This window comes from Hyaena hyaena, unplaced genomic scaffold, assembly GCF_003009895.1.
Source record: "Hyaena hyaena isolate Hyena2069 unplaced genomic scaffold, ASM300989v1 scaffold_591, whole genome shotgun sequence".
In the NCBI taxonomy this organism is placed as follows: domain Eukaryota; kingdom Metazoa; phylum Chordata; class Mammalia; order Carnivora; family Hyaenidae; genus Hyaena; species Hyaena hyaena.
In genome coordinates this window covers 111,474-139,045 of record NW_024081224.1, presented here as the reverse complement: position 1 = coordinate 139,045, position 27,572 = coordinate 111,474, and the positions used below count along the sequence as shown (strand labels likewise).

General features: G+C 38.4%; 1 protein-coding gene across 1 annotated transcript in view; it reads left to right on the top strand.

Moving 5' to 3' along the window:
- Window positions 1-3,933: 3,933 nt before the first annotated feature.
- Window positions 3,934-27,572, top strand: part of ALMS1 (ALMS1 centrosome and basal body associated protein) — a 130,764-nt gene continuing 107,125 nt past the window's right edge. Inside the window, exon 1 of the mRNA XM_039256887.1 lies at window positions 3,934-4,257. Coding sequence (XP_039112818.1) covers window positions 3,934-4,257 — 324 coding nt within the window. The remainder of the gene's footprint in view (window positions 4,258-27,572) is intronic.

The window sequence follows — 27,572 nt, the reverse complement described above, 5'->3', positions numbered from 1 at the left end:
TCTCGTGCAAGTTACTAATAATTTCTTAAGGCAAAATTCATTAGATGCTTGTCAGTTCTTATTCTGTCTTTCTGCATCATTCGATGCTTTTGGCCTTTCCCATCTTGAAACTATAGTTGGCCCCTGAAAAATGTGGAGGTTAGGATAGCCTACCCCCAATGCAGTTGATAATCCATATGTAACTTGACTTCTCAAAAACCTAACTGCTAATAGCCTACTGTAGATCAGAAGAAGCCTTACTGGTAACCTAGTCAATTAACACACACACACACACACATACTTTTAAATGTTTATTTATTTTTGAGGAGAAAGAGAGGGGGAAGGGTAGAGAAAGAGGGAGACAAAGGATCCAAGTAGGCTCCATATTATCAGCTCTGCCATCCCCCCTTTCCCCATGTAGGGACAGAACTCAAGAACCCACAAGATCATGACCTGAGCTGAAGTCAGACACTCAACCAACTGAGCCACCCAGGTGGCTCATATTTTGTATCTTATGTGTATTACATATTGTGTTCTTACAATGAAGTAAGCTGGAGAATATGCTTCTGTAGTACTGTACTGTATTTACCCCACAAAAATCCATGTATAAGTGCTCATGCAGTTCAAACTGTTGTTGAGTCAACTATAGTTGATTTCCCATATTTTATATCACTGTTCTTTTTGTGTTCTCTTCCTATTTCTCTGGTAGTTTTTCTGTCTGTGCTCTCCTCTTCCTCTTTTGGAATGTGCATATTATTCAGGATTCCGTCCACGGCCCACTTCTGTGTTGCACTGAGTTGTGACTTTCTCCAACACCTATGTGCTTGTTGTCAGCAGTTCATCCCTCCCTCTTCCCCGAGTCCCAGACCTGCATCTATAACTGCTAACTGGACATCCTTAACTGGATATGTCTTGGGCAGCTAAAGCTCAATATGCTCAAAACGCAACTCATGACTTTTCCCTAAAGAGCTGCCTGTTCCTACTTCTGTATTTCTATCATCAGCTGGGCTGCCCCAACCAAAGTGTGGGATTTATCTTATTCCTTCCTTCTCCCTCTCCTCCCTATACCCAGTCATCAGGTCCTATTGATGTCACCTCCATGTAGCTTTTGCATCTGTACTCTCCTATCTCCACACCACTATCTGCATCTACATTCATTGTCTAAGTAATGTTGTTACCTCCTTACTGATCTCCTTTTCTCTACCAGGGCCACCTTCCACATTATCTTGTGTTTGGGTTCCTAAGGAGAATGAGTGAAAATATATAGGGATATATTGGCAGAATTCAAGGATACAGCTATTTGTGGTATTTTTGTTTTGTTTTGCTTTATTTCTGAGAGGGAGAGAAACAGCGTGAACAGGGGAGGGTCAGAGAGAGGGAGACACAGAATCCGAACAGGTTCCAGGCTCTGAGCTAGCTGTCAGCACAGAGCCCGACGCGGGGCTCAAACCCATGAACTGTGAGATCATGACCTGAGCTGAAGTTCGACACTTAACCTACTGAGCCACCCAGGTGCCCCATAGCCATTTGCTTAAAGGATGATGTGGTTGAAGGAGAACTCCAATTTGTTCTTTGGGAGGCTGAGACTCGGGGAACATCAGCTTATCTTTCAGACTACTGACTTGGAATGTGGAAGCTGCTGAAAAGCCGTTAAATTAAGAGCAGTAGCTATGGTTTGAGAAAAACACGCCAGAGCATATTGTTTTTCTGTTCTTCTCTTTTCTTTCTTTTTTAAAATTGCTTTTTCTTAAGTGGCAGAAGAGCACAGGGAGTCAAAAGTAACAGTATGAAGACAAAGGGGATCATATAGAGAAATCATTTTGTTAGTTAAAAGGATTGTCATAGAACAATAATAGGCAAGATTAGGGGTAGGGTAAAGGATACTGAAGACTCAGAAAATTAATCTTGTTCTTTTGTAATGGGCATACTCTATCTATTTATGTAGTCAGCAGCTCTGGAGAATTCCCAAGAATCTTTGGTTTGAGGTCTTGCAATGGATTAGACATCCAGTATCCCAGAAGAAAGTGCTGCATGTATTTTTGGTTGGGTAACATGAATCCAAGAATCAAAGCCTTGGAGTTTAACTGTTGGGTTGTCCTTAACAGTGCTTGATGAGATTTTTCCATTGAGGATCAAGGAAAATTTTTTTCTGATGCTTGTTTAAAGACCAAATCTCTGGATTTCAGAAGCTGCTTAGGTAGGTGCTTTGGAAATGCAGCTTCTGCCAATTGTTGATAAAGTAGGAGTTGTAGTGTGGGTCCCCTGAAGCAATTAGTCATATCAGCTTGTTTTAAGGTAGAATCTATATTGGAAATAATTCCCAAGTACATGAGGCAGGCTGTTATTAACTCAGGAGGAGATAACGTGTGGGTCCTACAATAGAATGATGCCCTTGCTATCAAGGCAAATGGAAATACTTTGGGCCTTAGAGGTTGGAGAGTTTATGAGAGCGCTGACAATTAGTTTTAGAATTCCATTAGTTCCCTTTACTTTTCCTGAAATTTGTGGATGCTAAGGATAGTGGAGTTTCTAAGTAAATGGCAAAGGTTTACAGAATTATTTAATAATAGTATCAATGAAATGTGTGTCCCTGTTACTGGATTTCTCCAGTCAGGAATACAAAATCAAGCAACTTTCTTTTTCTATCATTATACCCATAGCTCTCCAGCAAGGAAAAGCTTCAACTTGCCGTAAGAAGAGTGGTGTTTGAATACACTTATAGTCCATTTAGAGATGTTCATGGGAGCTCTGAAGCTTTGGGCTTTAGTCCATGTTCTGTCTTTATAGTTTTGCTAGAATTGGGTCATTGGCAGATAGGACAAACATCCCTGGCAGTGCCCCTAAAAATTACCTTGCCGATGTTCAATATCACTACCAATTTATCTCTGCTATTGTGGATAGATACTATGAAGAATTTTTGCTGGATTCTAATTATGGCTATCTCCTTAGGTAATATCAAAGCATTTCAAGATTCTTTAATTTGCTATTTATTTTATAGGAGTTCCTGAATTAATCAGGAAAGTTTTATTTCCAAAGCTTTTCAAAGTCATTGACCAAACTAATAATATAGGTACTATCAGTACAAATACTTGCTCTTTATCCTTTATTAGCTTATAGGTGGGCCACGGCAATTTACTGGATTTATAGAAGATTTGGGATTGCCCAGCCAGCCAAATACTTGTTAAGAGGCTTTGGGCACGTTATTTTTCTGAGCACTAGATTCTTCAAATATGAAATAGTATTAATGCTAATCTCACAGAACTGTGCGCATTTAATGAGTTACTGCACAATAATTAATGACTAATAACTACCACTAAGTCCTTTACGTTGGTTATCTGCTTTAATTATCACCACCATACTCATTTTTATAGAGGCTCAGTCACACTGCTGTTAAGTCGCGATGTCAGGATTCAAACTTCCATTTTTCTGATACCAGCTTAACTCCTCTACCTCTCCAGACCACTTTTTCGCTGCTAGATTCAAGTGCCCATCATACAGCCTGTCGCACAGCAGGCACTCAACCTTTAAAACTTTATAATTTGCAAGTATGATTATCATAGGTTTGTCCTAGAGGCTGATCTCTCGGTGCAAAGGCAAAATTCAGTTTTGGCATGACCCAGCGGAGGACGAAATTCTCCGCTCCCTCGAGAAGACCCCAGTCCGGGTTTATTGTGAGCTTTCAGTACTGTGAGCAAGATCCCAGCGGGTGACGCTGGCGACGCCACTCCCTGGCCAGGCCCCGCCACACCTGCGGCCTCCCCGCGGGGCGTCCTTAGCAACGCGCGCTCTCACTCCCTGCCCCGCCCCGTCCGCGCGGCGCGGCGCGGGGCGCGAGGCCGCGGCGTACTTTGCGCCTGCGCGCGGCCGCAACCGCCAGTCAGTTCTCTTCCCCTACCCTTCCTCCCCTTTCCCCTCTCCCCCCTCCTCCTCTGCCTCCTAGAGCGAGACGCTAACATGGAGCCTGAGGACCTGCCGTGGCCCGGCGAGCTCGAGGAGGAGGAGGAGGAGGAAGAGGAGGAGGAGGAGGAGGAACAGGCGGAGGAGCCGGCGAACCAGGAAGAGGACGAGGTGGTGGTGGTGGTGGAGGAGCTGGAGGAAGAGGAGGGGCGGGAGCTGGACTCGGACTTTAACTACGAGAGGCAGCAACGGGAGAGTACGGAGGACGAGGACGACGAGGAGGCCGAGGCCTGGCTGCAGGCGCATCCCGGCCGGAGTTTGCTTCCGTCGTCTCTCCCGAGGCACTTCTTCCCGGAGGACAAGCTGACCGGCCCGGAGAAGGTGAGCCAGGAGGGGAGAGATGTGGGCTGCCGTCGGGCAGGGGGACGGGTGGTCCCTGGGCGCCCCGCCTGCTCTCTGCCCCGCTTGCCTCCTGCTTGCCGCGGGTCACGGTGCCCGGCCAATAATAAGCGCGCTTTTAAAGCCTTGCAGGGGCCATCTCGCATCCTGGGCCCCCATTCTTGTTCAGGTTCTGGTTGACGACGCCAAGTTTCCCGTTCTTGCTGGCAAAGACGTCTCTTGTTTACCCCTTTCGGTGGGTCCCGGGCTTTTTGAATTACACCAGATGTTCCGAGAGCCGGTATTCCCAGTGGGTGTGGTTAAGCAACGCTTTGGGAAGGAGGTGCGGCTCCTCGTGCTCTGCAGGAGGGGAAAACGGCGGTGTGGGAGTGGAGAGACGGGTTCCCCGGGGACTGTTTTGTTGGGGAGACCATTAGATTAGTATGTCTGAAGCGCACGGCTCTTTTTGAGGGATCATTGTGGATTATGGACTACATGGTTAGTCTCCAGAGGCTCCTCGCACATTTGTACTTCGCCGGACCCTCGTTTGTTGCAATAAAGGGGTCCCCAGTCGGTAGCAGGAGGCTTATGCGGCGATTGCAAACAGTCCGGAAAACTAGAAAGCACAAGGTATTAACACAGTGGAGGAAGAGACGATTTTATGGTTGGCTCCTGAAGACCGTTTTAAAAATAACTACATTTAATTCATTAGCTTCTCAGGGGAAAAAAAAGGAAGTTTGCTGTATACAATTCAGATATCAAATCGTAAGACGTTTATTAAGTTTCTGTTGTGCGCCGGGGACACGTTTTGGGGACCAAAAGAAGCCTAGGATTTATTATCTAGGACTGCTCCATAGACAAGATGTAAACTGTGCAGAGTAACAAAATACAAGAAAGTACAATTGAAACGACAGAGAAAAGACTTATATAGACCTGTGCTGTTCAGTACAGTCACACTAGGCACATGTGGCTCTTTACATCTTATTTAGTTAGTTAAATTAAAAATTCAGCGCCTCTGTTGTACTAAGTGCTCAATAGCCATACTTGACTAGTGGCTACTGTTGGAAAGTGCAGATATAGAATAGTTCCATAATCACAGTAAGTTCTTTTGGACATTGATGCTATAGACTGCTGTTCATTAAATGGTTATTGTTGTTTTGCCTGGTAAATATTCCAGTGGGCACTTAACTCATTGAGAATTTATCAGGGCATTAACCTGTTGTGCTGGGTGGAATCTTAGTGAACCCAAACATTTTTTTTTTAACCTCTGCCTCTTATGTAAGAGGGAGGCAGACAAAATTCATTTGGCCACACGAATAAAAGTAAAACTGATATGTACTAACATGCTTTGAAAGCATACAGTAATGGTATCTGATCTTGTTAGTGAAGCTGGGGAAAGCTTCCCTGAGGAAGTTCTGATAGAGCTAAGATCTGAAGACGAATTAAAGTTGACTAGGCAAAGAGAAGGCCTCTCAGTTGAGGGAAAGGCATGTGGAAAGGTAATGCTGGAGAAAGCTTGGCATTTCCAGGAAACTAAATGCCAGTATGTATAAAAGATTTATTTCCTGAGCTTTGGAAAATCATTGAAAAAGGGGTAAGATTTGTGTTTCAGAAAGATCACTCTTAGCAGAGTGGAGAACAGCTTTGTCAGCAGGATGGGGAGGGAGAAGTGGCAGTATGTCAGGGATGCTAATTAGTAAGCCATTGCAGTATTGCCAGGCAAAAGATGATAATATTTTGGAACAAGGAGGTGTTGATGGATATAGAAAAATACAGACTGATTGGAGAAATATTTAAGAGGTAAAATCATTATACTTATACATTAATTTTACATTATTCTTACACCACTAATGTGTTAGATGTGGAACATCAAGGCAAGAAGGTGTCTGGTGTTAGATTATTGGATGAATGGTTGTGTCAAATATTGAGATATGGCCAGGATAAGGTGGGAGTGATGGGGGAAGGGTTGATGGGATTGGCTGAGATGAGTGTTAAATTATAAAATTGGTTTTGGAGATCAAAGGAGAAGTCTGGGTTCCGATTTCAAGCTGTGAGTTAGCTGCAAATAGACCGTAATTAAAGCCACATTTGTGGATGAAGTCTCCTAACTTTTAAAAAAAAATCTTTTTTTAATGTTTTATTTATTTCTCAGAGAGGAGAGAGAGAGACAGTGTGAGCAGGGGAGGGTCAGAGAGCGAGAGGGAGACAAAGAATCTGAAGCTCACAACTGTGAGATCATGACCTGAGCCGAAGTCCAATGCCGGACAGACTGAGCCACCCAGGCGCCCCTGAAAGCTCCTAACTTTTATTTTGTTCTATGAACTCTTGTTTGAATAACTATTAGGATTTAAATTTATATCTCTAGGGTGCCTGGGTGGGTCAGTCAGTTAAGCATTTAACTTGGACTCAGGTCATGATCTCGTGGTTCCTGGGTTGGAGCCCCATGTCAGGCTCTGTGCTGACCCCTCAGAGCCTGGAGCCTGCTTCCGATTCTGTGTTTCCCCTTCTCTCTCTACCCCTCCCCAACTCATGCTCTCTCTCTCTCACTCTCTCAAAAATTAAAAAAAAACACTCTCAAAAATAAAAAAATTAGCGTCAAATTAAAAAAAAATTCACATCTCCAAGCCTAGAGAAAGAGTTATTAAACCACTTTAACTTTTATTACAGACAATGTGAAAAATTATCCTGTTTAATAGTGGTCTATGTGTAATAGGCAACCCTACTTCTTAGAGCTCAGTGTTCCCTACCCCTGCCCCAGAAATGTATTGTTTTTGTTTTTGTTTTAAGAGAGATCAGGGATTTTCCTGTTTACCCTGGAGAATCTATGAAGGTATAGATGGTGTTCAGTATTAAAGGTAGTTTTTTTTTTTTTAATGTTTTTTATTTATCCCTGAGAGAGAAGAGAGAGAGACAGCATGAGTAGGGGAGGGTCAGAGAGAGAGGGAGACAAAGAATCTGAAGCAGGCTCCAGGCTCTGAGTTAGCTGTCAGCACAGATTCCGACGCGGGGCTCGAACCCATAAACTGTGAGATCATGACCTGAGCCGAAGTCAGTCACTTAACCAACGGAGCCACCCAGGCGCCCCCCCCCCCACTTTTTTTCTTTTTAATTAAAGGTAGTTTTAAGGGGTACCTGGGTGGCTCCGTTGGTTAAGTGTCCACCTTTGACTCAGGGCATGATCTCATGGTTAGTGAGTTTGAGCCCCGCATTGGGCTCTGTACTGACATCTAGGAGCCTGGAGCCTGCTGTGGATTCTGTGTCTCCTTCTTTCACTGGCCCTCCCTGGCTCATGGTCTGTCTCTCTTCTCTCTCTTAAAAATGGAGAAATGTTAAAAAAAAAAATTTTTTTTTAAAATAAAGGTGATATAAAGAGTATGAAGATTTTTTTCCTTAGTTTGCTCACATTAAAATTTACCGGCATAAGTTGGAAAATGTTTAAAGGAGAAAAAAACTAATGTTTCTTGCTAGAAATTTATGAACTATAAAATTAAAAAAACTTTTTTTAATGTTTTCTTTTTTAAATTTATTTCTGAGAGAGAGACAAAGCATGAGCAGGGGAGGGTCAGAGAGAGAGGGAGACACAGAATCTGAAACAGGCTCCTGGCTCTGAGCTAGCTGTCAGCACAGAGCCCAACGCAAGGCCCGAACCCACGAACTGTGAGATCATGACCTAAGCTGAAGTCAGATGCTTAACCAATTGAGCCACCCAGGCGCCCCTAAAATTTTTTGAAGGTGAGTTTGTTGTGTAGTATTTAATGCAGTGTATTAAAAGGATGAGACCAAATGATAGGAAACATTAGTTTTGTCTAGTCTTAAGTTAAATGACAAAATTGTAAGAATTTGATTCACTTATGTATCTCTTATTAGATCATAAGGATGTACTAATGGTAATGTATAAGGTAGCAATTAAGTCTGTAGTTGTTAGTGAAACTGAGCTAAGGCATGAGACTGTGTAAGTTCAGAGCGAAATGTGCCCAGCCTTACAACCAAGTCTTTTTATTTATTTTATTTATTTTTATTTTTTAATTTTTTAAAATATTTTTATTTATTTCTAGGAGAGAGAGAGAGAGACAGCGTGAGCAGGGGAGGGTCAGAGAGAGAGGGAGACATAGACACTGAAATAGGCTCCAGGCTCTGAGCTGGCAGTCAGCACAGAGCCCGACGCGGGGCCCGAACCCACGAACCGCAAGATCATGACCTAAGTGAAAGTCGGACGCTTAACCGACTAAGCCACCCAGGCGCCCCACAACCAAGTCTTTTTAAAGAGTTTAGAAAGTGAGTGGTTCAAAGCCTTTACTGTGTTGGTCTTAACTCTGGTTCTGCAGACCATTCAACATGGCTTATTTCAAACACCTCTCCTTGTAATTCCTAAACTTAAATTTCTGAGGTGTGCTAGGGAAAATAATTTGGTTATGTAGATGGTATCACCAGAAATTCTTGGTCTCCATCTTTTTAAAAAAATTTTTTTTAAATGTTTTATTTATTTCTGAGAGAGAGAGAGAGGGAGAGAGACAGATAGAGAGAGACAGTGTGAGCAGGGGAGGGTCAGAGAGAGAGGGAGACACAGAATCTGAAACAGGCTTTAGGTTCTAAGCTAGCTGTCAGCACAGAGCTGGATGCGGGGCTCAAACCCACGAACCGTGAGATCATGACCTGAGCCGAAGTTGGATGCTTAACCGACTGAGCCACCCAGGCTCCCTGGTTTCCGTCTTTTAACTGGGTCATGAACAGTGTTTGGAAATCTTTGTATGTTTCCTTCCTCTGCTTTTTGCACATCTTCACTCTTACCCTCTAGCCCTCAGCTGATGTTCAACATCCTCCCAACAGGTTATCATTTCATAGAAGAGAACTCAGGCCTGAACCCCTTTTTTACCTTCCTGCTCCCATCTCCAAATTCGTCTGTATAAAATACATATTTTATTATTAAAACTTTTTTTAATGTTTGTTTATTTTGGGCGGGGGTAGAGAGAGAGAGGGAGACAGAATCTGAAGCAGGCTCCATTTTCTGAGCTGTCAGCACAGAGCCCGACTTGGAGCTTGAACTCACAAACTGCGAGATCACCACCTGAGCCAAAGTTGGAGGTTTAACCGACTGAGCCCCCAGGTGCCCCAGTGCATATTTTATTCTTAATATTAATCCTTGTTTTCTTAGGATAAAAACTGTGTCATAGTGTGTTTTCCTCTTAAGGAACTGTTGGATTTTATTTGGGGATATTTTCTAAATGATAATGGTTTTACTTTTTTATTTTTTAAGTTTCTTTATTTTTGAGACGGACAGCTTAAGTGGGAAAGGGGCAGAGAGCGAGGGAGAGAGTAGTATCTCAAGTATGCTCCACACTGCCAGTGCAGAGCCCAGCGTGGGGCTCAAACTCATGAAACTGCGAGTACATGACCTGAGGCAAAATCAATAGTCTGACGCTTAACCGACTGAGCCATCCAGGTGCCCTGGTTTTATGTTTTTTAAAAATTTTTTTCTTAATCTGTCTTTGTCAAATTTAGCATCAGTATTATGCCATTTTCATACAAGGTACTGAAAAGATTTTTTTTTCTATGCCCTGTAACGGTTCAAGTAATATAAGAATTTTTCTTATATTTGAAATACATATTTCCAATATATTTCTTATGTTTGAAAAATAATCACTAGTAAAACTACTTTGTCTTTGGGTTCTTTTTAGCATTTTGGTTTGTATAGACTCACTTTTCTTTGTTAATTTTGATAATTTATTATCATTGTAGAAAATCATTTCCGCAGAGATTTCTGGTTAATTATAATGAAATGTTATGTACTGTTCTTTACTTTTTCCTTTGTATCTGTGATTTCCATTTCTCATTCCTGATTTTGTGTAATTATGTTTTATTTTTCTCTTGATGTAACTAAGGACTTGTTTATTTTAGTTATTTTTCTTCGAAGAAAACAGCTCTTGGATTTAAGCTTAATTCTATTACTTTTCATCATTTAATACATTAATTTTAGTTTTTATCTTTACTATTTCCCTAATTTATTTTTATTTTACTTGAATGCTTTGTTTAAATCCTTAATTACTTATTTGAAAACATTTTCAACAGCTTTATTGAGATGTAATTCATATATCAAACAGTTTACCTTTAATCGAAGTGCATAATCAGTGGTTTTCAGTATATTAATAGAGATGTGCAACCATGATTACAGTTAAATTTAGAACATTTTCATCATCTCAAAAAAAAACCCCCTAAACCCTCTACTTTTTTTTTTTTTAATTTTTTAATGTTTATTTATCCTTGAGAGAGTTGAGAGAGACAGAGAATGAGCAGGGAAGGAGCAGAGTGAGAGAGGGACACAGAATCTGAAACAGGCTTCAGGCTCTAAGCTGTCAGCACAGAGCCCGACGCAGGGCTCGAACCCACGAACCGTGAGATCATGACCTGAGCTGAAGTTGGACGCTCAACAGACTGAGCCACCCAGGCGCCCCTAAACCCTCTACTTTTTACTACTTCTTCCCCCCTCCCAACTCCCCATCTTCCATTCCTCTAATCAACTGTTAATCTGTTTTTTCCTCTCTTTAGATTTGCCTGGTCTGGGCATTTATTATAATATAAAAGGAATCAAGGAGTATAACGTCTTTTGTGACTTTTTTCACTTAGCATAATGTTTTCAGCAAACATCCATGTATATAACATGCATCAGTACTTCATTCCTTTTTGAGGCTGAATAAAGTTTCGTTGTATGGGTAAATATATTTGTTTATTCATTCATTGGTTGATAAACATTTGGGTTTTTTTCTACCTTTTGGCTGTTATGAATAATGTTGCTATAAACATTTATTTACAAGTTTTATTTGGACATGTTTTCATTTCTTTTGGGTATATATTTAGGAGTGGAATTGCTGGAGATGTAGTAACTCCATATTTATCCTTTGAGGACTGTTTTCCCAAATGGCTGCTGCACTATTTTACATTACCACAAGCAGTGTATGAATGTTTCTGTCTCCTTACCTCTTTGTGAACACTTGTTATTATCTGACTTTGATCATAGCCATTGTGGTGGATATAACGTGGTATCTCATTGTGGTTTTGACTTGCTTTTCCCTGATGGCTTACGATATTGAGCATCTATTCTTGTGCTTGTTGGCCATTTGTATATCTTCTTTGGTGAAATGTCCATTCAGATCCTTTGTTCATTTTTATTTTGGTCATTTGTCTATTTACTGTTGAGATGTAAGAATTCTTTATTCTTCATATTTTCCACAATGTGAATTTAATATTCCCTTATAAGGTATCTGCTTTGCAATATTTTCTACCAGTCTGTGTTTTTTTCACATTCTTGACAGTGTTCTTTGAAGCACAATAGTTTTTATTTTATTTTAATTTCATTAGTTAATTAATTTTTTAAAGCCCCAATCAATGCAGGGCTTGAACTTATGACCCTGAGATCAAGACCTGAGCTGAGATCAAGAGTCAGAGACATTTAACTGACTGAGCCACCCAGGTACCCCAAAAGTTGTTATTTTGGATGAAGTCTTAATTTATCTTTTTTTTCTTTTGTTGCTCATACTTTTGGTGTTCTATCTTAGAATCTGTTGCCAAATGTGAATACATAAAGATTTACCCCTATGTTTTCTCTAAGAGTTTTATAGTGTTTGCTCTTACATTTAGGTATGCGATCAATTTTGAGTTAATTTTTGTATGTGGTGTGAGATTCTTTCATATGTTGTTACTCAGTTGTCCCAGCACCATTTGTTGAAGAGGCTATTCTTTCCAATTGAATAGTCTTAGCACTCATGTTGAAAATCAGTTGATCAATAAGGTATGGGTTTATTTCTGGACTCTCCATTCTATTTCATTATTCTATATGTCCAACTTTATGCCATACTACACTTTTTTAATTACAATTGCTTTGTAGTAAGTCTTGAAATAAAGATGTGTGAGCCCTCCCACTTTGTTTCTTTTCAAGAGTTTTTGGCTATTCTGGGGCTCTTGCAATTCCACATGGATTTTAGGATCAGCTTGCCAATTTCACAAAGAAGCCAGCTGGTATTTTGATAGGAATTGCATTGTATCTGTAGATCAATTTGGGAGTATTGCTGTCTTAGCAATCCTAGGTCTTCTGATCTATGAACATGGTATATCTTTCCATTTACTTAGATCTTTTGTAAATATATTCAATAATGTTTTGTACTTTTCAGGGTAGAAGTTTGATACTTTTGGTTTTTTTAATGTTTTATTTATTTTTGACAGAGAGATAGAGACAGCATGAGCAGGGGAGGGTCAGAGAGAGAGGGAGACACAGAATCCAAAGACAGGCTCCTGGCTCTGAGCTGTCGGCACAGAGCCCAATGTGGGGCTCGAACCCACAAACCGTGAGATCATGACCTGAGTTGAAGTCGGATGCTTAACCGACTGAGCCACCCAGGCGCCCCCCTTTTTTTTTTTTTTTCTTAAATTATTTTAAGCATTTTATTCTTTTTGGTGCTATTTTAAGTAGAATGTTTTTAAAATTTCAATTTCGGATTGTTCATTGCAAGTGTGTAAAGAGACACTTGATTTTTGTATGTTCATCTTGTCCCCTGCAACTGTGCTGAACTCATTTATTAGTTCTAATAGATTTTTAGTGGACTTTCTGATATCTTCTGTATACAAGACTGTGTCAAATGTGAATACATATAATTTCATTCTTCTTTTTTAATCTGAATGCCTTTTATTTATTTTTCCCTGCCTAATTTCCTTGGATAGAGTCTTCAGCATAATGTTGAATAGAATTGGTGAAAATGGATATCCTTAACTAGGGTATCCCTAATCTTAGGGGGAAACATCCAAACTTTTCACTGAAAGTTGGATGTTACTTGTAGGTTTTTCATCGGTGCCCTTATCAGATTAATGAAATTTCCTTCTACTCCGTTTGTTGAACACAGTTTATTATGAAAAGCTGTTAGATTTTGTCAAATTATTCTATTATTTGGCGTATTAATTGATATTAGGTTGTTAAGCCACGCATGCATTCTGGGGATAATTTACTTCATCATGATGTATGAATATTTTGTATGTTGTACAATATGGGAATACACACACCGATACACACACACACAAATTTGCTAGTATTTTTAAAAATAATTTTTGAGGGGCGCCTGGATGGCTTAGTCGGTTAAGCTTCCGACTTTCGCTTAGGTGATGATCTCGCAGTTTGTGGTTTCGTGCCCCGTGTCGGGCTCTGTGCTGGCTGCCAGCTTGGAGCCTGGAGCCTGTTTCAGTCTGTGACTCCCTCTCTCTCTGGCCCTCCCCTGCTCACGCTGTCTCTCTCTTTCTCTCTCTCCTAGAAATAAATAAAACATTTAAAAAAAATAATTTTTGAATCTATAGTCCCAAGATAATGGTCTATAGTTTTTTTGTGATATTTTTGCCTGGCTTAGTACCCAGGTAATACCAGATTCACAGATGAGTTGCAATTATTCCTTCTTGGGGTGCCTGGGTAGCTCAGTCAGTTAAGCGTCCAACTTCAGCTCAGGTCATGATCTTGCAGTTTATGAGTTCGAGCTCCGCATCGGGCTCTGTGCTGACAGCTCAGAGCCTGGAGCCTGCTTCAAATTCTGTTGTCTCCCTTTCTGTCTGCCCCTCCCCTGTGCTCTCTCACACTCTTACTCTCTAAAATAAAATAAAATAAAATAAAATAAAATAAAATAAAATAAAATAAAACAAAAACATTTAAAAAAAGATTATTTCTTCTGTTTATGAAGGATTATTATTAATAATTTTTTGACTGGTAGATTACATCATATTAGTCTGGGCTTTTCTTTGGGGAAGATATCTTAATTACTAATTCACTCTCTTTTCCTTGCTATATGTCTATTCAGATTTTCTATTCCTTCTTGGGACAATTTCAGTAATTTGTGTTTTCTAGGTGTTTGTCCATTTCTTCCAAGTTATCAAATTTCTTGACATACAGTTTTTCATGGTATTTCCTTGTAATTATTTGTATTTCTGTAAGATTGGTAGTGAAGTTCCCCCTTTAATTTCCTGATTTTAAGTAATATGAGTACTCTATTTTTCTTATTGAGTCTGAGTAAAGGATTTTCAACGTTGGTGATATTTTCAAAGACCCAGCTTTCAGTTTCATTGATTTTTTTACTATCTTCTATTTCATTTATTTTAATTTTAGTCTTATTTTCTTCCTTTTGTTTTCTTTGTGTTTAGTCTTCTCTTTTTTTTGTTTGCATTGCATGGACAGGCTGTTTTTGAGATCTTTGTTCTATTTGTAATGAACACACTTGTAGCTATAAATTTCCCTCTGAGTACTGCTTTAGCTGCCACTCATAATTTTGGTGTATAATATTTTTGTTATCATTTCAAAATATTTGAAAATTCTCTTTGTGATATCTTTTACTGATCCATTGGTTATTTAAGAACCTGTTGCTTAATTTCTACACATTTATGAATTTACTCAGTTTCCTTCTGTTACTGATTGCTGCCTTTATTCCATTTTACTTGCAGAATAAACTTTTCAGGTTTTCAATTATTTAAAAATGTTGAGGCTTGTTTTATGGCCCAACATATGGTCTGTCCTGGAGAACATTCTCTGGGTGCTTGAGAAGAATGTGTATTCTGCTGCTCTAGGGTGAAATGTTCTATTATATTTGTTGATCTAGTTTGTTTATGGTGGTGTTCACATCTTATATTTCCTTGTTGGTCTTCTGTCAAGGTGGCTGCTTTATTTATTTATTTATTTATTTATTTAAATTCTTTTTACTGTTTATTTATTTTTGAGAGAGAGAAACAGAGAACGGAGAGGGGAGGAGCAGAGAGAGAAGGAGACACAGAATGTGAAGCAGGCTCCAGGCTCTGAGCTGTCAGCACAGAGCCCGATATGGGGCTTGAACTCACAACCTGTGAGATCATGACCTGAGTTGAAGTCGGATGCCCAACCAACTGAGCCACCCAGGTGCCCCATGTCCTTTTTTTAAAAATTGACTTTTTGGGAGCAGACTTCTTTACAGAAAAATTAAGCAGAAAGTACAGAATTCCTATAGATTTCCTCCTCCCTCCCAATTTTTCCTATTATTAACATCTTGCACTAGTGTGGTGCATTTGTTACCGCAGGAATTTTTTGTTTATCCAGTGTACATGAAACCAATATACATGAAAGTTATGTTTATATTATACTGTAGTCTGTTACGTGTGTAATAGCATTATGTCTAAAACAACAATGTACATACTTAATTTAAAAATACTTTATTGCTGAGGTACCTGGGAGGCTCAGTTGGTTAAGTGTCCGACTTTGGCTCAGGTTAGGATCTCACGGTTCATGGGTTTGAGCCCCATCGTGAGCTCTGTGCTGACAGCTCAGGGCCTGGAGCCTGCTTCATATTCTGTGTCTCCTGCTCTCTTTGCCCCTCTCCTGCTCACATTCTGTCTCTGTCTCTCAAAAATGAATAAATGTTAAAAAAAAAATATTGCTAAAAATTGCTAACCATCATCTGAGGTTTTAGCAAGTTGTAATCTTTCTGCTGCTAGAGAGTCTCACCTTGATGTTGGTAGCTGCTGACTGATCAGGGTGGTGGTTGCTGACGGCCAGTGTGGCTGTGGCAAGTTCTCAAAATAAGACAACATTGAAGTTTGTTGGTTTCATGAATGGTATCTCTAGCAAGTAATGTTGTTTGATAGCATTTTACCTGCAGTAGAACTTCTTTCAAAATTGGAGTCAATCTTCTCAAGCCCTGCCACTCCTTTGTCAGCTAAGGTTATACACTATTTCAAATCCTTTGTTGTCATTCCAGTAGTCTTCACAGCATCTTCACCAAGAGTAGATTCCATTTCAAGAAACCATTTTCTTTGATTTGTTCATAATAATCAACTCCTCATCCATTAAAGTTTTATCATGAGATTGTAGCAATTCGATCACATCTTCAGCCTCTACTTCTAATTCTAATTCTCTTGCTATTTCTATCACATCTGCAGTTACTTTTTCCACTGATCTTGAACCCTCAAAGTCATACGTGAGGGTTGGAATCAACTTTTTCCAGAGTTTTGTTAAGGTTAATATTTTGACCTCCTTCCATGAATCATGAATATTCTTAGTGTCTTCTAGAATGATGAATCCTTTCCAGAAGGTTTTTAATTTACCTTTCCTAGATCCATTAGATGAATCTCTTATACTATAGCCTTATGAAATGTACTTCTTTAATAGTAAGACTTGAAAGTCAAGATGACTCATTGATCCATGGGCTGTAGAATGAATGTTGTAGTAGGCATGAAACCAGCATTAATCTTGTACATCTTCATCAAAGGTCTTGGGTAAGCAGGTGTGATCTCAGTGAGTGGTAATATTTTGAAAGGAGCCTTTTTTCTGAGCAGTAGTTCTTAACAGTGGGCTTAACATATTTATTAAACCATGTTGTAAACAGTCATAACTGTCCTCCAGGGTTTGTGTTTCTGTTTATAGAGTACAGGCAGAGTAGATTTAGCAAAATTCTTAACGGCCCCAGGATTTTCAGAATGATAAATAATCATTGGCTTCAATTTAAAGTCACTAGGTGCATTATTAGCTCCTAAGAAGAGAGTCAGTCTGTCCTTTGAAGCTTTGAAGCTAGGTGTTGACTTCTTTCTAGCTATGAAAACCCTAGATGGCATCTTCTTCCAACATAAGGCTATTTTGCCTACATTGAAAATCTGTTGTTTTGTGTAGCTACCTTCATTAATTATCTTAGCCAGGTCTTCTGGATAACTTGCTTTGCTGCTTCATGTTAACACTTTTGTGATGGAGATGGCTTTCTTCCTTAAATCTCATGAACCAACCTCTGCTAGTCTCTTACTTTTCTGCAGTATCCTCATCTCTCTCAGCCTTCATACAATTGAGCATGGTTGGGCCTTGCTCTGGATTAGGTTTTGGCTTAAGGGAATGCTAGACTGTATGCTAAGAGTATGTTGAGTTTTGTAAGAAACTGCCAAAGTGTCTTCCAAAGTGATTGTACCATTTTGCATTCCCATTATCATTCAGTAATGAATAAGAGTTCCCATTGTTCTGTACTCTGAGCAGCATTTGGTATTGTCAGTGTTTTGGATTTTGGCCCTTCTAGTAGGTGTGTAGTGATTATATGATGTTGAGCACCTTCTCATGTTCTTGTTTTCCAGATATATATCTTTTTAATGAGGCATCTGTTCAGATCTATTGCCCATTTTCTAATTGGGTTGTTTATTTTTATATCATTGAACTTTAAGCGGTGTATTTAGCAGTCCTTTATCAGATATGTCTTCTACAAATGTGTTCTCATAGTCTGTCGCTTGTCTTTTCATTCTTTTGACATTGTCTTTCATAAAACAGTAGTTTTTAATTTTAATGAGCCCAATTTATTAATTATTTCTTTCAAGGATTATACCTTTGGTGCTATACCTAAAGATTCATCATCACATTCAAGGTCATCTAGGTTTTCTCCTATATTATCTTCTAGGAGTTTTATAGTTTTTATAGTTTAGCATTTTGCACTTATATATGTGATCTTTTTGAGTTAAATTTTGTGAAACATGTAAAGTTAGTGTTTAGATTAATTTCTTTGCATTAGATTCATTCCTTTGGATGTAGATGTCTAGTTGTTCCAGTACCATTTGTTGAAAAAACTGTCTTTGCTCCCTTATGGTACCTTTGTTCTTCTGTCCAGGATTGGTTGACTGTATTTATGTGGGTCTATTTCTGGGCTTTGCTCTGTTACAGTGATCTATTTGTATGTTCTTTTGCCAATACTACATTTTTTTGATTGCTGTAGCTTTATAGTGAGTCGTGAAGTCAGATAGTATCAGCCCTCTCACTTTGTCTTCTTTAATTTTATGTTGGCTGTTCTGGTCTTTTGCCTTTGCTTATAAACTTAAAAAGATTTGTCAATATCCACAACGTAATTTGTCTGGAATTTTTATCGTGATTCGAATTGTGTTGAATTCCATAACATCACGTTATGAAGAGCTGACATGTTGACAGTATTGAGTCTTTCAAACCACGAACATGGAATATCTGTCCATTTAATTAGCTCCTCTTTGATTTCTTTCTCTCTTGATTTCTCTCATATAGATTTTGTACATATTTGGTTAGATTTATACCTAAGTATTGTAATTTTGGGGCACGCTACTATAAATGGTTATTGTTTTTTAAATTCCTAATTCCATTTGTTCATTGCTGGTGTATAGGAAAGTGATTGACTTTGGTCTGTTTTTAATGTTCAAGAGTCATTCACAAACTCTCTATCCATCCGCTTTTTTTATCCGTTCGCCTCTCCATGAACACATGGGCTGTTTCCATGTTTGGCTATTGTAAATAATGCTGCAATAAACATAGGAGTGCGTATGTCTTATAGAATTAATGTTTTCATATTGTTTGGGTAAATGTCCAGTAATGGAATTACTGGATCATATAGTAGTTCTATTTTGCATTTTTAGAGAAACCTCCATACTGTTTTTCACAGAGGCTGCACCAGTTTGCATTTCCACCAACAGTGCACGAGGGCTCCTTTTGCTCCACATCTTTACCAACGTTTGTTTCTTGTGTTTCTGATTTTAGGCATTCTTACAGATGTGAGGTGATACCTCATTGTGATTTTTATTTGCGTTTCTTTGATGTTGAGCATCTTTTCTTGTATCTTTTCACCATCTGATGTCTTCTTTGGAGAAATGTCTGTTCATGCCTTCTGCCCATTTTTAATTGGATTATTTGTTTTTTTGCTGTTGAGTTATGTAAGTGTTTTATATATTTTGGGTACTAACCCTGTATTGGATGTGTCATTTGCAAATATCTTATCCTGTTCAGTAGGTTGTCTTTAGTTTTGTTGTTTCCTTTGCTGTGCAGATGCTTTTTATTTTGATGTAATCCCAAATAGTTTATTTTTGCTTTTGTTTCTCTTGACTCAGAAGACATATCTAGAAGAATGTTGATGTGGCCAGTGTCAGAGAAATCATGGCTTGTGATCTCTTCTAGGATTTTTATGGTTTCAGGTCTCATATTTAGGTCCTTAATCCATTATATGTTTATTTTTTGTACATGGCATAAGAAAGTGGTCCAGTTTCATTCTTTTGCATGCAGCTGTTCAGTTTTTCCAACACCATTTGTTGAATGAACGGACTGTCTTCTATTACATATTCTTGCCTCCTTTGTCAAAGATTAATGATCGTATAATCAATTTATGTTATATTATTAATGTTATATTATTTCTGGGCTCTCTCTTTTGTTCCATTTATCTACATGTTTTTGTGTGTGCCAGTACTATTTTAAATTTTTTTTTAGTGTTTATATATTTTTGAAGGAGAGAGAGACAGAGTATGAGTGGGGCAGGGGCAGAGAGAGAGGGAGACACAGAATCTGAAGCAGGCTCCAGGCTCTGAGCTGTCAGCACAGGGCCCACAACTCAGGGCTCTAACTCAGGAACTGTGAAATCATGACCTGAGCCAAATTCGGATGCTTAACCGACTGAGCCACCTAGGCACCCCTGTATTGTTTGATTATTGTCGCTTTGATCTTGAGATCTGAGATTGTGATACTTCCAGTTTTATTTTTATTTTTGTTTTTTCCTTTTTTTTTTAAATTTGAGAGAGAGAAAGACTGCATGTGCTTATGAGTAGAGGGAGGGGCAGAAGCAGGTGGAGGGGGGAGAGAATCTCAAGCGGGCTCCATGTTCAGCCTGGAGCCTGATGTGGGACTCAACCTCATGACTATGAGATCATTACTTGAGCTGAAATCCAGGGTCAGATGCTTAACTGCCTGAGCTACCCAGGGACTCCTTTCTTTTTCAAGATTGCTTTGGCTATTCGGAGTCTTTTGTGGCTCCATACAAGGATTATTTGTTCTAGTTCTGTGAAAAATGTTTCTGGTATTTTGATAGGGATTGTATTAAGTCTGTAGATTGCTTTGGGTAGTATGGACATTTTAACAATATTGGTTCTTCCATTCGGTGAGCATGGAATATCTTTTCATTGTGTTGTCTTCAATTCTTTCATCAGTGTGTTACAGTTTTCAGAGTACAAGTCTTTCACCTCCTTGGTTAAATTTGTTCTTAGGTATTTCATTATGCTTCATTATGTTTTGTTTTGATATTACTGTAGCCATTCTACCTCTTTTATGATTGTTTGCATAGTGAATCTTTTTTATCTATCCTTTAACTTTTAACCTGTTTGTCTTTTTGAGCCTAAAGTGCATCTTCTATGGATAGCATACAGCTGAATCTTCTTTTTCATGCAATCTAACACAACATATGCCTTTGATTGGATTGTTTAGTTCATTCACATTTAGTGTTATTGACATGTTTGGAATTGTTTCTGCTATTTAGCTTTTTATTTTCTGTATGTCTTGTGTCTGTTTTGTTCCTTTAGTCTTTGTATTGCCACATAGAAACTTTATGCCCATATAGGTCCATTCCCTACCCCTTCTTTAATGCTGTTACTGTCAGGCAGATGTCTACATGTGTTACATACTCAGCAATATGTCGTTATAGTTAAAACTTTATAAAATATTAGGTTTTTTGAAGAATCTGACAGAATGTAGAATAACAAAGATGTATGTAGAGATTGTTATATAAACCTTCTTATCTCTTTTTTGTACTCTTCATTTCTTCCTTTCTTTTGAGTTACTATCTGGTGCCATTTTCTTTTCTCTCTTTTTTTTTTTTTTTTAATTTTATGTTTATTTTTGAGAGAGAGAGCTCAAGCCAGGAGGGACAGAGATAGAGGGAGACACAGAATGCAAAGCAGGCTCCAGGCTCTGAGCTGTCAGCACGGAGCCTGATACAGGGCTCAAACTCATGAACTGTGAGATCATGACCTGAGCTGACGTCGGAAGCTCAACAGTCTGAGCCACCCAGGTACCCCATGGTGTCATTTTCCTATTCATTGCACTCTGTTCCTGTTGATCTCCTTTGTGTTGTCATTACTGAATACACTTATATATTATAGGCCCAACAATACAATTAGATATATATTGTTTGATATAGTTGCTTTTTAAATCAGTGAAAGGAAGAATGGAGAAGCTTGCAGTTGTACTGTCTTTTGCAGTTACCTGCAAAATTGCTTTGATTGGCTCTTTTTGTAGTTTTCTATAAATTTGAATTACTCACTGGTGTCACTTGATTTCATCCTGAAGAACTTCCCTTAGTGTTTCCTGTAAAGCAGGTTTGTTATCACGAAGTCTTAAGGTTTTGTTTATCTGAGTCTTAAATATTTTTTAAATTAATTGTGACTCAATACACATAATATAAAATTTACCATCTTAACTGTTTTTAAGTGTGTAGTTTGATAATAAATACATGAACATTGTCGTACAACCAGTTTTCAGAACTCTCTTCATCTTGCAAAACTGAAACTCTGTGCGCATTAAACACAGCTTCCCATTCCTTCTCACCCCAGCCTCTGGCAACCACCTTTCTACTTTATGTTTCTATGAAGTTGACTGCTTTAGGTACCTCATTTAAGTGGAATCTTACAATATGTGTCACATTTTGTGACTGGCTTACTTCACCTGATGTGATCAAGCTTCTCCCATACTATGTATATATCCATTGCTAATCGATTTATTCATTGTTGGACACTTGGGTTGCTTCCATGTTTTAGCTATTGTGAATAATGCTGTTGTGAACATGAGTGTAGAAATCTGTCTTCAGGACCCTGCTTGTCAGTTCTTTGGAACTGACATATATACCCAGAAGTGGAATTGGTGGATCATATAGTAATTTTATTTTTAATTTTTTGAAGAACTTTTGCACTGTTTTCCATAGTGGGTTTACTTTTTGCATTCCCGTCAACAGTGCATGAGGGTTGAGGGTTCCAGTGTTTTTACATCCTTACCAGCACTTGATTTCTGGGTTTTTTGTTTTGTTTTGTTTTGTTTTTTTGATAACAGCCACCTTAAAGGGTGTGGGGTGGTATCTTGTAGTTTTGATTTCCATTTCCCTAATGTTTAGTGATGTTGAGCATTTTTTCATGTGGTTATTGGCTATTTGTACATTTTCTTTGGTAAAGTGTCTATTCAGATCCTTTGCCTATTTTTAAAAAAAATTTTTTTAAGGTTTTTTTAATTTATTTCTAGAGAGAGAGAGAGCATGAGCAGGGGAGGGTAGAGAGAGAGGGAGTCACAGACTGAAACAGGCTCCAGGCTCTGAGCTGGCAGTCAGCACAGAGCCCGACGTGGGGCTCGAACCCACGAACCGTGAGATCATGACCTAAGCGAAAGTCGGACGCTTAACCGACTAAGCCACCCAGGCGCCCCAGTTTGCCTATTTTTTAAATTGGGTTATTAGTCTTTTTATTACTGAGTTGTAATAATTTTCATTATATATTCTAACTATGACTCTTTTGTCAGGTATATGACTTCCAAATATTTTCTCCCATTCTGTGGGTTGTCTTTTTCCTCTGTTGATAGTGTCTTTTGATGCACAATTTTTTTTTTATTTTATTGTCTGTTTTCCCTTTTGTAACTTATACCTTTGATGTTATATCCAGGAAATCACTACCAGATTCAATGTCATGAAGCTTTTGTTCCATGTTTTCTTGTAAGAGTTCTCTTATTTTAGGTCCTGCATTTAGGTCTTTGATCCATTTTTAGTTAATTTTTGTATGTCATTTTGGGTACATAGTACATTTTGGGTACATAGTAGTTTTCATTGTACAAGATTTTCACCTTTTTGGTTAATTCCTGAGTATTTTATTCTTTTTAATGCTATTATAAGTGGAAGTGTTTTTGTAATTTCTTTTCGGATTGTTTACTGTGTATAGAAATGCAACAGATTTTTGTGTGATGACTTTGTATCCCGATACTTCGCTGAATTCATGTATTCCAACTCTGTGTGTGTGTGTGTGTGTGTGTGTGTATAATCTTTAAAGTTTTCTATAGATAAAACTGTATCATCTGCAAACAAGATATTTTACGTTTTCCTATCCAGTTTGGTTGCCTTTTATTTTCTTTTATTGCTTAATGCTCTGGTTTGAATTTCCAGCACTATTTTGAATAGAAGTGGGGAAAGTCTTTGTTCCAGATCTTAGAGGAAACACTTTATTGAATATGAGGTTTGCTGTGGGTTTTTCATATATGGTTCTTACTATATTGAGGTAGTTTTCTTCTTTTTCTAGTTTGTTGAGTGTTTTTATTATGAAAGGGTGATGAATATTGTCAAATGCTTTTTCTACGACCATTGAAATAATCATTTTGTTTTATCCTTAATTCTGTTAATGTGAGGTATTAACGTTGATTGGTTTTTGTATGTTGAACCACCCTTGTGTTCGAGGGTTAAATCCCACTTGAATATGGTATACAGCCCTTTTAATGTTCTGTGCTAGTATTTTGTTGAGGATTTTTGCTTCTCTGTTTATCAAGGATATTGGTATTAGTTTTCTTGTAGTGTCTTTGGCTGGCTTTTTCTTATCAAGGTAATACTAGCCCCATAGAATGGGTGAGGAAGTCTTCCTTCTTCAATTTTTTGGAAATGTTTTAGGAAGATTGATGTTCTTTCTTTTTTAAATGTTTGGTAGAATTCTGTAGTGAAACCATCTGGTCCTCGGCTTTTCCCTGTCAGGAGGTTTTTGATTACTGATTCAATGTTCTTGCTAGTTATAGGTTTGTTCAGATATTCTAATCTTTATGATTCATTGTTGGTAGGATGTGTGTTTCTAGGAATTTATGCATTTCTTCTTTGCTGTCCAATTGGTTGGTGTAGAGTTGTTCATACTATTCTCTTACAAGCCTTATTTCTATGCCATTGCTTGTAATGTTTCCTCTTTCATTTCTGATTTTATTATTTTGAGTCTTCTTTTTTTTCCTTAGTCAATCTAGCTAAGGTTTTGCCAATTTTGTTGTGGTCTTTTAAAAAACTAAATTTTTAGTTTCATTGATTTTTTTTTTTTTCCTGTTCAGTATTTTGTTTATCTGTGCTCCAGTGTTTATTATTTCTTTCCTTATGCTTGCTTTAGGTTTAGTTCATTGTTCCTTGAGGTGTAAGTTAGGCTGTTAATTTGATATCATGTTGTTTTTTTAATGACACATTTATGGCTTTAAACTTCCCTCTTAGCATTGCTTTTGCTGTATCCCGTAAGTTTTGGTATTTTGTATCTTCATATTCAGTTGTGTCAAAGCATTTTTTATTTTCCCTTGTGACTTCTTGTGTGACCCATTAAGTTTTTGAATATGTTTCAATTCCACATATTTGTGGACATTCACAGTTTTTTCTGTGCTCCTGATTTCTAGTTTCATCCTATTGTGATTAGAAAAAATAACTGTATATTTCAGTCTTCTTGAATTTGTTAAGACTTGTTTTGAAGCCTAACATGTCCTGTTCTAAAGAATGTTCCATGTGTACTTGAGAAAAATGTATATTCTGCTGTTTTTAGGTGGAGTGTTCTGTGTATGTGTGTTAGGTACAGTTGGTCTACGATGTTACTCAGTTCTTCTGTTCCTTATTGTTCTTCTGTATGGTTGTTTTATATTTCCATTATTGAAAGTGAGGTATTGAAGTCTCTTAATGTTTCTGTGTTGCTGTGTATTTCTCCCTTCGAGTCTTTAAAATTTGCCTAATTGATTTGGGAGCTTTGAGGTTGGATGCTTGTAATCGTTAGATCTTCTTGGTGATTTGATTTGATTTGACCCTTTTATGATTTTTGTCTTGTAACAGGTTTTTAAAAAATATTTATTTATTTTGAAAGAGAGGGAGAGAACATGAGCAGGGTAGGGGCAGAGAAAAAAGGAGAGAAAATCCCAGGTAGGCTTCATGTTGTCAGTGCTGAGCCAGACACAGGGCTCGAACGCACGAACCATGAAATCATAACCCAAGCCAAAATCAAGAGACAGATGCTTAACCAACTGAACCACCCAGGTGCCCCTTGTCTTGTAACAGTTTTTGATTTAAAATCTATTTTGTCTGAACTTGGAATAGCCACTCCTGTGCTCTTTTAGTTACCTTTTGCAGGGAGTATCTTTTTTTTTTTTTAATGTTTATTATTTACTTTTGAGAGAGAGAGAGAGAGAGCGAGTGTGAGTTGGGGAGGGTCAGAGAGAAGAGAGACACGTATCTGAAGCAGGCTGCAGGCTCTGAGCTGTCAACACACAGGCTGACGCGGGGCTCAAAATCACGGACCGTGCGATCGTGACCTGAGCCAAAGTTGGAACTTAACCGATTGAGCCACCCAGGTGCCCCTGCATGGATTATTTTTTTTCATCCTTTCATTTTCAGCCTCTATGTGTCCTTAGGTCTAAAGTATTTATTTCATAGACAGCATATATTTGGAAGACTATAATTTTTAATATTAAAAACTTACTCAGGGAGGGGCTCTTTCAGACTTTTAATTTATACTAGAATCTCAGATGAAGAGTTGCTGATGACACTTGCTTAGTTTTGAAGCATTCATCTTACAAGTCCTTCTTCAAGCATTGGATTATATTCAGAGGTAATGGTGGGAACATTGATCAAACATATGGGTATGTATTAGTAATGAGTTTTCTTAATGAAGTCTAAACAGGTGGTAAAAATAGGAAGTTCTGGGGAATTGAGTTTTTAATAAGAACTTTTAACATTTAATTTTAATTTTTGGGTTTTGATAAAAGTGAGGGGGGGTGTTCTTTTTCTCACATGTCAGGTTAGTTCTCAAAATGCTAGTTTCTTAATATTGTATCATTAGTTTTCTACAAATATCCTAACAAATTGAACTCTTTTTTTATAAGCTGTAGTGAATTAGCTCTTTTCAGAGATGGTACCCCATGGTCCACAACCAGTTATTGAGCTGCAGTGAATAGCCATTTTGAACATTCATTTTGGCATTCTTCTTTCCTGGAAGGCTTAAATAAGACTAACTGTGCCAAAACATTGGCTATATTGTTACATATTTAGGGACTTCAGATTGCCAGAATGCATTTGCAAAACAATTTTCTTTGCTTTTTATTCTTTACCCCTTAAACATTGCCGTTGAAGCAAGATGGGTATGTACCATGGTACTCCACCATTAGAGAAAAACCTCTCGGAAGAATTGATATCTTAGAAATCTCTAGTTCTTGAATAGGTTTTAAATATGCTGACCTTTTTGTGACCAAAAGCACATTGTTTAAGTCCTCTGTAAAAATGTTTTGTTAGTATAGTAACAGTGTTTTAATTCTGGAAAAAATATGATCATCTTGGGTTTCTTTCGGAGGCTCTTTCACATTTGTGGTTATTAATATTTTGTTAGAATTCATCTTTTCTTGACTCATAACTGCCTGTTTTACTTTTATTTATTTATTTTTCTGTTCTCCTTTTATGAACACTGCGTCTTGATTTTTTGAGGATCTGAGATACTCCTTTTAAAGTTTTCTGAAAGTATAGTTTGTAATTGCATTTTTAGCAGGAATGTTTTTTTGTTTTGTCTTTGGGTACACCCTTCTCTACCTGGTGTTTTTGTGGTTGTCTCTACCTTGCCCCTTGTGGCTGCTTAAAAAAAAGCCTTTGGGCTTTTTTTTTTTTTTTTTAATGTTTTATTATTTGTTTTTGAGAGAGACAGAGCATGATTTGGGGAGGGATAGAGAGAGAGGGAGACATAATCCGAAGTAGGCTCCAGGCTGTCAGCACAGAGCCTAACATGGGGCTCAAACCCACAAACTGGGAGATCATGACCTGGGCCTAAGTCTGACTTGTAACTGACTGAGCCAGTCAGGCACCCCAAGTGGTCTTTTTTTTTTTTTTTTTTTTAATGTTAATTTCTTTTTGAGAGAGAGAGAATATGCGACAGTAGGGGAGGGGCAGAGAGAGAGGGAAGTGGAGGATCCAAAGCGATCTCTGCGCTGACATGGGATTTGAACTCAGGAACTGTGAGATCATGACCTGAGCTGAAGTCAGACACTTAACTGAGCCACCCAGGCACCCTAGAAGAAGAGGTCTGGTATTGAAGCTTTGGTTTTTCGGAGATATTGGAAAAAAATCTCAGGAACCAGTCCCTGAGCCAGTCAGTGACTTTGACCTAGGTCATTTTTGTTTGATTGCCTTGGATCTTTTCTTTTCTTTTTAAGATTTTTGTAATGTGTATTTATCTTTGAGAGAGAGAGAGAGCATGAGCCTGAGCCGGGGAGGGCAGAGAGATAGAGGGAGACACAGAATCTGAAGCAGGCTTCAGGCCTGACCTGGGGCTTGAACCAATTAACCATGAGATCTTGACCTGAGCCCAGGTCAGACGCTTAACTGCTTAACTGAGCCACAGAGGCACCCCGCCTCAGATCTTTTCTGTTTGCATTGCTTCAGCCTTGGGCGACAGTCACACAGTCACACCGTTTATTGTCTTTCACAGGTGAGAGAGTCCTACTCTAAATCCTGTCTCACAAAATAAGCCTGACGTTTGTTCCCACTGAGTTGATTTCAGTCCTCATTTTTAGG